General features: G+C 40.0%; 1 protein-coding gene across 1 annotated transcript; it reads left to right on the forward strand.

The window, feature by feature from the left end:
- The first annotated feature begins 4,315 nt into the window (after positions 1-4,315).
- Positions 4,316-5,819, forward strand: C3AR1 (complement C3a receptor 1). The gene has a single exon (XM_082850243.1). The coding sequence runs from the start codon at positions 4,323-4,325 to the stop codon at positions 5,775-5,777; it is 1,455 nt and encodes a 484-aa protein (XP_082706369.1). The 5' UTR covers positions 4,316-4,322; the 3' UTR covers positions 5,778-5,819.
- The last annotated feature ends 3,325 nt before the right edge of the window (positions 5,820-9,144 follow it).

Below are 9,144 nucleotides of genomic sequence, written 5' to 3' on the forward strand. Positions count from 1 at the left end.
CTCCAGATCCACGCTGAAGTCTTCAGCTACTGTCTCGGGTTTTTGGTAAGGAAACCTAGATACACCTGAAGACTTGTGCCCAGCTTGTTTTGCTCATTATTGATAATGGTTTGAGAGTCATTATTTTCTATTTCCCCTTATTCCTTCCCCAACTTTTATTTCTTTTGCTTTATTCCCATGTCCACCTTTTTCTTTTTCTAAATATTCCACATTCTATTTACCTCTGTTCCTAATATTTTCATTCTGGAACTAAGATTGAATTTTTACATCATTTTTCCCTGTCTTAAACTGGCTGTTTCTCCTTCTCACCTTTGATTCCAACTTTCTCCAATAGTTTTGTTTTCCAAATCATCGATTGCCTATTTTTTCTTTTTTTTTTTTAATAAATTTATTTATTTTTGGCTGCATTGGGTCTTTGTTGCTGTGCGTGGGCTTTCTCTAGTTGCAGCGAGCAGGGGCTACTCTTCACTGCGGTGCGCAGGCTTCTCCTTGTGGTGGCTCCTCTTGTTGCAGAGCACAGGATCTAGGCGTGTGGGCTTCAGGTGGGCTCAGTAGTTGTGGCTCGTGGGCTCTAGAGCGCATGCTCAGTAGTTGTGGCGCACGGGCTTTGTTGCTCCGCGGCATATGGGATCTTCCCAGACCAGGGCTCGAACACGTGTCCCCTGCATTGGCAGGTGGATTCTTAACCCCTGCACAACCAGGGAAGCCCCTGCCTATTTTTTCTTAATATATATATATATTTTCCTCATTCCATTTCTCTTATTTATTTATTTTGCTCATTCCTTATAGCTACTGATTCTGTCATCATATCATTAGTTCTGATTCTGGAATCTATTTTTCTTTCCCTATCATAGTTGAATTTTGGTTTCAGGAGTTTACTTATCTTTTTAATTACTTGTTGGCCAATTCAGTATTGAAAACTAAAAAAAAAAAAAAAATGTTGAGGTACTTTTCAGCCAACACACTTGTCGAAATATAAAATGTTATCTTGCCCAGAAAGATTTTTAAGATTCTGATTCATATATACTTTCATTTCAAGACAGATACTATGTAATATTTAAAATATAGCTCACGCCAGATGACTCAATTTCTTTGTATTGGAGTTTTGCTCTTTTCAATCGTTATCACTTCCTTATTATTCTTTATTATCGTGCGGCTCTTGGTGCCTTTCCCTTTATTAGCAATACCAAAGGCTTTTCAGTTATGTGATTATTTGTAGTAAAAAGAGTATTGGTCTGACAGTCATTGGACCAAGGATATGACAACCCTCCTAGTTGTGAATATGTAAAAGTCCCCTAATTTGCTGAGTTTCAGTGTCCAAAACTACAAAATAAAAATAGAGACAAGAAGAGATGATTGCTAACTTTCCTTTCAGTCCTAGAATTCTATGACTGTCGGTCTCTCAATATTTTATGGTTCTATGCGTGAATATGTGTGTAGGACAATGGATCAGGGTAGCTGCCACACACAAAAGCGAAGGAAGTGACCCTGACAGGACTTGAATATTGGAATAAGCAAGGTTACCGAACGGAGAATGAGAATCACTTCTTCTTTTTTAGTATTTTGTTGTCTTAGTTATTTTAACTTCTGCTAATCCCTATGGCAGCTTGTAAACTCAGCAGAACAGCTTCAAGTCACACAGTATTTTGGACTTCTACAAAAGGAAACATAAAATGCTGTTACAGCCAGTAAGAATTAGGAACTGGAAAACAAAAAAGGAAGTTAGAAGAGACAGCATCCTTACTGGATTAAATGGACCAGCATAAGAATTTTTCACTTAGTTGAAAAAGAAAAAAAGTTAACCCCCAAAATGAGCATCTATCCATTCAAGTAATCCTTAATTGTGCTAAATTCTGTGGAACGAGCATTTAGGAACAAGATTCTTTTTTACCATTATGAAACTTAAGGCCAGAAGGATAGATAAGACAGCCACAAAAAGAATTATAGTACAAGATGAAATGCATCATTGCACAGAGAATATGAAAAGAAGTTCAACCCCCCACACACACCCAAAAATAGGAGGCTGAAGAAATAGATTAGGACTGGGATTATAAGAGAAGTTTCAAGGAAGATATACGTGAGCTTGATCTTAAAGAATGGCTAGGATTTCAACAGATAGAGATTAAGAATGGAGGAAAGAGGAGGTTAAGGTGGAGGATATAATTCCATATAGAAGTAAACAGCATAGCCAAGGAATAGAAAATGGTATTGACTTGGAATAGTGAGTTGTTCAGGAAAGCTATAAAGTAGGGTATGTTTATGGGAATGTTGAAAATCAGGGAAGGGTAATGTCACAGAGGCCAAGAGAAGAAAGTGTTAAGAAGCCAGTGTATCAAATGACATGGATATTGTGGAGGATAAAGACAGAGAAAAAGATGCTTGGGTTTGTTATCTAGAGTTAGTTTTAGCAGCATGATGGGGCAGAAGACCAATTACAAAGGGTTGTGAAGTGAGTGGTGAGAACAACAGACCCCAAAACAAGCCAGTATCCTTGAAGAAGAGAAACAATGCTACATTAAGAGACTTAAGAAACATCCTGATGCAGTGTGATCCTAGACTGGATATAATTGTTGACAAATCAGGTGTAAAGGATTGTTTTGGGGACAGCTGGAAAAAATGGATAAAGTCTGAGTATTCCTTACGGTACGATCTTACTGTATAATGTGGAGACTGCTAACTGATAAAAGTGTAAAAGAAAGCAGTTTATATAAAACAATATGCATTTACACCCATGTTCATAGCAGCATTATCCACAGTAGCTACAATGTGGAAGCAACTCAAATATCCATCGACAGATGAATGGATAAACAACATGTGGTACATCCATACAGTGGAATATTATTCAGTCTTAAAAAGGAAGACAATTCTGACACACACTACAACATGGATGAAACTTGAGGACATTTTGCCAAGTGAAATAAGCCAGTTACAAAAAGACAAATGCTGTAGGATTACATTTATATGAGGTATCTAGAGGAGTCAAATGCATAGAAACTGAAAGTAGGATGGTGATCGCCAGGGGCTGCGGGGAAAGGGAAGTGAGGAGTTGTTTTCTAATAGGTATAGAGTTTCGGGTTTACAAGATGAGAAAGTTCTAAAAATTGGCTGCACAATAATGTAAATATACCTAACACTACTGAACTGTACACTTAAAAATAGTTAAGATGGTAAGTTTTATGTTATATGTATTTCACCACAATTTAAAAAAATTTTAAACCAATATGCACAGTATAATCTAATTTTGTTAAATTTTGCTTAACAAAAAATATACATACATATAGTATACATGTATGTATGTGAAAAAAGATCCAGAAGGATGTAAATTAAGATACTAAAATAGTAATCCCTGACTAGTGGTATATGACATTTTTATTTTCTTATATTTGCTTGCTTATGTTTTCTAAGTTTCTTCATGAATGATTTCTTTTTTTGTTTTATTTTGTTTTGTTGGCCATGCCAAGTGGCTTGCGAGATCTTAATTCCCCGACCAGGGGTGGAACCTGCGCCTCTTTCAGTGGAAGCGTGGAGTCATAACCCCTTGACCGCCAGGGAATTCCCTATCTCCATGAATGATTTCTGTCTCTGCAATAATTAAGCTATTTTTCTCGAGTTATACTCATAAAAAACAAATAAGAAAGAAATGATGAGTGGTAAGGAAATCAACGCAAAGAGGGAAAACAACTCTTGATAAATTTGACAGCAAAAGGAAAAAATGAGGTTGTATCTAAAAGACATGACTGAGGGAATTCCCTGGTGGTCCAGGGGTTAGGATTCTGAGCTTTCACTGCCGAGGGCCTGGGTTTGACCCCTAGTCGGGGAACTAGGATCCCACAGGCGGTGCAGGGCACGGCCAAAAAAGAAAAAAAAATTTTTAATTTTATTGAAGTATAGTTGATTTACCATGTTGTGTTCATTTCTACTGTACAGCAAAATGACTCAGCTATAAATATATATTCTTTTCCATTATGGTTTATCACAGATATTGAATATAGTTCCCTGTGCTCTACTGTAGGACCTTGTTGTTTATCCATCCTATATATACACTAGTTTGCATCTGCTAATCCCAAACTCCCAATACTCCCCTCCCCCACCACCCCCTTTGGCAACCACAGGTCTGTTCTCTATGTCAATACAGTAGATTTTAGATTGTCTTTCAGAGAATGTTTCTGTGTAATCCAATGTGAAGTCAGAAAATAAAACTAAAACAGTGTGAGGGTCTTTGTGACCCTACATCTTTATGTGGGGAGGTTAGAATTCTAAGAATATGCACTTTTTTAAGTTAGTTTTAACATTTTTGTTTATATTTTTATAAAAGTTTAGCAATGGAGTCTTTCTCTGCTGAGACCAATTCAACTGACCTACCATCACAGCCCTGGGATGAACCCCAAGTAATTCTCTCCATGGTCATTCTCAGTTTCACTTTCCTACTGGGATTGCCAGGCAACGGGCTGGTGCTGTGGGTGGCTGGCCTAAAGATGCAACGAAGTGTGAGCACCGTTTGGTTTCTCCATCTCACCTTGGCTGACTTTCTCTGCTGCCTCTCCCTGCCCTTCTCCCTGGTTCACTTGGCTCTCCAAGGACGCTGGCCCTACGGCTGGTTCCTATGCAAGCTCATCCCCTCCACCATTGTCCTCAACATGTTTGCCAGCGTCTTCCTGCTGACCGCCATTAGCCTGGACCGCTGTCTTTTGGTACTCAAGCCAATCTGGTGCCAGAATCATCGCAACGTGGGGGCAGCCTTCACTATCTGTGGATGTATCTGGGTGGTGGCTTTTGTAATGTGCATACCTGTGTTCATATACCGGGAAACATTCACTATAGACAACCATAGTATGTGTGGCTACAATTTTGGTCTCTACAGATCATTAGATTATTCAGACTTCAACTTTGATCTACTGGAAAACGGGTCTCTTGACAACTCCATTGTTGAGCTGCCTGAAGAAATGGATGATAGGTTAGATTCTTTCTCTCAACAAACAAATGCTTGTCCCTGGGCAGCCACTGCTGGCCTCTGTTCTCAAATATCTCAAAGAACTTCTGGACATTCACTCCCTACGGATTCAGCTAGATTATCTGTTCAACATCCATATTATAATGTATTTAAACCAGCTGATGAGCTCTCAGCTACAATCCCCAGTGATTTTCCCATTGAAGATCACAGAACTAACCCACTGGAGAACTCTGATGCTTTTCTTCCTGCTGATTTAGACCTTTTCGCTAGTGCCTCCGGCAACTCCTCATACACATCGGAGCTATTGGAAGATTTCCAGGATGATGATTTAGGCCAATTTGCATACGGCCATCAAGTGCCAGCACCCCAGGTAGCAATAACCATCACTAGGCTAGTGCTGGGTTTCCTGTTACCCTTTATCCTCATGGTGGCCTGTTACAGCCTCATTATCTTCCGAATGCGTTGGAGCCGCTTCACCAAGTCTCGGAGCAAAACCTTGAGAGTGGCTATGGTGGTGGTGGCTCTCTTCCTCGTCTGCTGGGCTCCGTACCACATTGTTGGAACCCTCTTACTGTTTATTGACCCAGAAACTCCCTTTGGGGAAGCTCTGTTGTCCTGGGACCATGTGTCTCTTGCTTTAGCATCTGCCAATAGTTGCTTCAATCCCTTCCTCTATGCCCTTCTGGGGAAAGATTTTAGGAAAAAAGCAAGACAGTCCATGCAGGGAATTCTGGAGGCAGCTTTCAGTGAGGACTTGACACACTCTACCAGTTGCCCCCCAAACAAAGTCTCTTTGGAAAAAAACAGTATCAGTACAGTTGTGTGAAAATATGGAGCAGTTGACCCAGCCAGCGGTTCTTAGACATTCACCCAGCGCATCATATTTCTAAAAAGACGACAGAGATAGGGAGCAGGGGATTTCAGAAACTGTCAGAGAATCAATCCAGAGGGTCTTAAAGTGTGGTCCCAGACTAGTGGCATCGGTATCACCTGGAAAGTTGATAGAAATACAAATTCTCCAGCCCCACCAGACTTGCTGAATCAGTCTCTGGGGGTGGGGCTCAGACAGTGTTTTCACAAGCTCCCTTGTTTCAGATGAATGCTAAATTTAGGAAGCATTGTAAAAATTAGTCTATTTCTATCTCAAACAAAGCCACGTGAAATAAATGCAAAGGCAGTCTCCTTTAAAATGTTTCCATCATTAAATTTCTTTCTAATTTCCTTCCAGATTCAAATTAAAACCATTTCTTCTAGTCCTACCTGAGTGAAAGGTGATCATTTATTCTATGGCTTTGTTGTGGTGATGGTGGCGGTGATAGTTTTAAATGAAAAAAAAAGTGCAAAAAGAAAGTCTATAAAAACAAGGAGTTATGAGTCTGAGTCTGGAGCAGAGTACAATGCCAGATGCCTGCAACTTGGAATACTCCTGGATACAGGACGTAGGAATTCTGAGTTTCCATTATTACAACTAAATAAGCATCTATTGTGTAAAGACAGACTACTTAGGCATCTAAAGACTTTCTCATGAAACAGTATGTAAGCCACAGTTCGGGGAGTTCTCTCTTCCCTCTGTTTGCTCTATCTGCCTATTGATAGAATCATCTCTCATTCCTTTTCTTAAGCTCCTTAATTCCCTTATTCCTCCCCTGCCTCTAAATCTTCTTCCAGACTTTATGCCTCTAATAACCAATAGTTTCATAAGATGCAAATTACTCCCCTCCTCTAGCTCCACATTGGTACTTTCCAAGAAACTCATTTCAAATGAAAGGAGAAAGACGGTGGAGGATAGGGCAGCAATCCTTGAATTCACTGCAATGTAACTGAGTACCCTCTGGGCACGTTATCCAACTTTAAAAGAAAACATGACTGTAGGTGTGTATCTTTCATGCCGTAATTACCAGATATATCTTCGGGTTTTTATTTTAATTAATCTTTATCTTTACCAAAGTAATACATGCACATAACTTAAAGAGAACCTAAGGCTTATAATGAAATCTAACAGGTTTCCTGCCCCACTCTGCCCAGCCCCTCCTTCCTCCCACTCCCACTTCCCAGGGATAACCTTTGAAACGATTTTAGATGTTTCCTCTGATATTCACCGTGATAGTTCTAAGTCATGACCTTATGCTGCTAGTTTTTGTAGACATGATAAAATGACTTCTTGTTTTGAAAGATGACGATTTTTATCCAAACACATTCATATTTTTTGTTTATTCAGCAGCCCAATATTCATTACCCATCATCCTTTAAATTTGTTCACGATCACACATTTTCTTCTACTTTGTCGACCCATTCCAAACTCCCTTCTCTTTCTCTTTCATTTTTTTCAGAAAACATTATTAAACCCCCATCACCTCACTTTTCTCTGTATATAAAGTTTTATGTGTTAAACCTCTAAATTTTCAGGTTTTGTTTGTACTACAACATAGCCTCATCTGTGTACAGTGATTTAATCTGAAAAATAGAAAATGAGATGTCTTAGACTTTACAAGGCACTATCCTTTGTTCAGTGGTTGAGGGGAGGGTCTGGACTACAAATAAGTTATAAAGTACTATGTGGAAAAGTGTCAAATCACTAGGAATGCTTTCAGTTGTGCAGTAATGATATCTGACATGATGTGAGATTTGCCATGCTACCTTCCAATTTAATCTGATCATATATTTGATGTGAATAAATGCTTTATTTCTGAATGTCTCCTTGCAAGGCTGAGAGATTCATGGATCCTTTTAGTTGTTTGACTCTCAGAATATATCATAATCTCTAAACATACGGCAAATATAAATCTCATAGTGGGTAGCTGTAGGCTTACTATAATGATGATTAGCTGGGCTTCTGGAAATCCCAACATTTCTCATGGGACCCTGGGTATAAGTCCCTAACTTCTAGGGTTACTGTATAGGATACCAGGGTGAATGATTCTGGCATAGTTATAAAGATTCAATAGTTCAATAGTTGACATTTCTGGACTCCTTTTGAGAGTTCTATTTACCCTGGAAATGTATTCTGAAGAAATCCCTACCATTGGAATTCCCTCATTTCCAATGAAAAACTCTGGCGAGTACCTGTAAGTGTTCACTGGGAGTCCCAGAGGGGGACCCAAGTCTTCCTCAAATTGTAGGATCTTTAATCTTTACAATATCCCAGAATGCAAGCAAGATGGCTTAGCCCACACATCAAGCTGCAAGGGGGCACTGCCTCTCCCAACAGTATTTCGCTATATTTAATAGCATTTGAAAAAAAGAATGTTAAAGGCATGCTTTTAATTCTTTTTTCCCATCAATCTTACCAAGAATGTCAGGGTCAACTAATCAAACCCAGTGAGGGGTGGTGAGGAGGGGCAATAGAAGACAAATGCTTTCACATTTCTCTTTTCCTACCCTGGCAAAAACAAATTCAAGACCAGCGCCAGGAAGATAAAACCATAAACATTCTTTTTTTTTTATTAAGAAAGCATGCAAACAACAACAACTTGTGAGACCATACACCCCCCGCCCCAGCCTGCACCAATGCAAAGCATTATGGGTGGTATGAAGGACTCACCAAACCAGAAACGTGGGGGTTGAAGAGAGAAAGGCAGGGATGGGCGGATCAATACCAACGAATTGCTCCTTCCATCCCTCTCCTCCACTTTCTCCCTTACTTCCTCTTTTAGGCAGTGAGCTCCTGCAGTTTCGCACACATCACCCAAGACAACAACAATGACAAAACTTTCACGGCCAGCAACGCTGGACCAACAAGACAAAGTAGGATTCTTTCCATTTCATGGAGGGTAGGGGAAACCGAGGCCCAAAGAGGGTCAGGTTAGTGGAGAGGAGCTAAAATCCCAGAAGGCCTGACGGCCAATCTCCAGCCCTAGCCCCAGACTTCAGTTACTCCGGCTGCCTGCCAGAGTTCTTAATGACCCTCGTTTTCAGAAGACACAGATGAAATATAAACAAGAGACATTTACATGTCTGATTTAGTCTACCCTTGCAAATCCTGTATGGATCTGGGTAGAAAAGGGGTTTAGAAAAGAGTGATGATTTGTCAAGGGGGAATCTGAGGGAGAACAGATGGGACGTTGTATGTAGGAGGCACCTTGACTGGAAGGGTAAGGAAGACACGCCTCAGATAAGGACACTGGGCAAAGGCGTGTCACCACCCTCAAGAGAAATTCTCCCTTCCCCAAGGGGAAATCTTACGGCATACTTCA

The sequence above is a fragment of the Leucopleurus acutus genome (genome assembly GCF_964270905.1).
Source record: "Leucopleurus acutus genome assembly, chromosome: 11".
In the NCBI taxonomy this organism is placed as follows: domain Eukaryota; kingdom Metazoa; phylum Chordata; class Mammalia; order Artiodactyla; family Delphinidae; genus Leucopleurus; species Leucopleurus acutus.

Bases quoted from the DNA above. Each gene is read 5' to 3' on its own strand.
- C3AR1 (XM_082850243.1), top strand. From the start codon at position 4,323: ATGGAGTCTTTCTCTGCTGAGACCAATTCAACTGACCTACCATCACAG.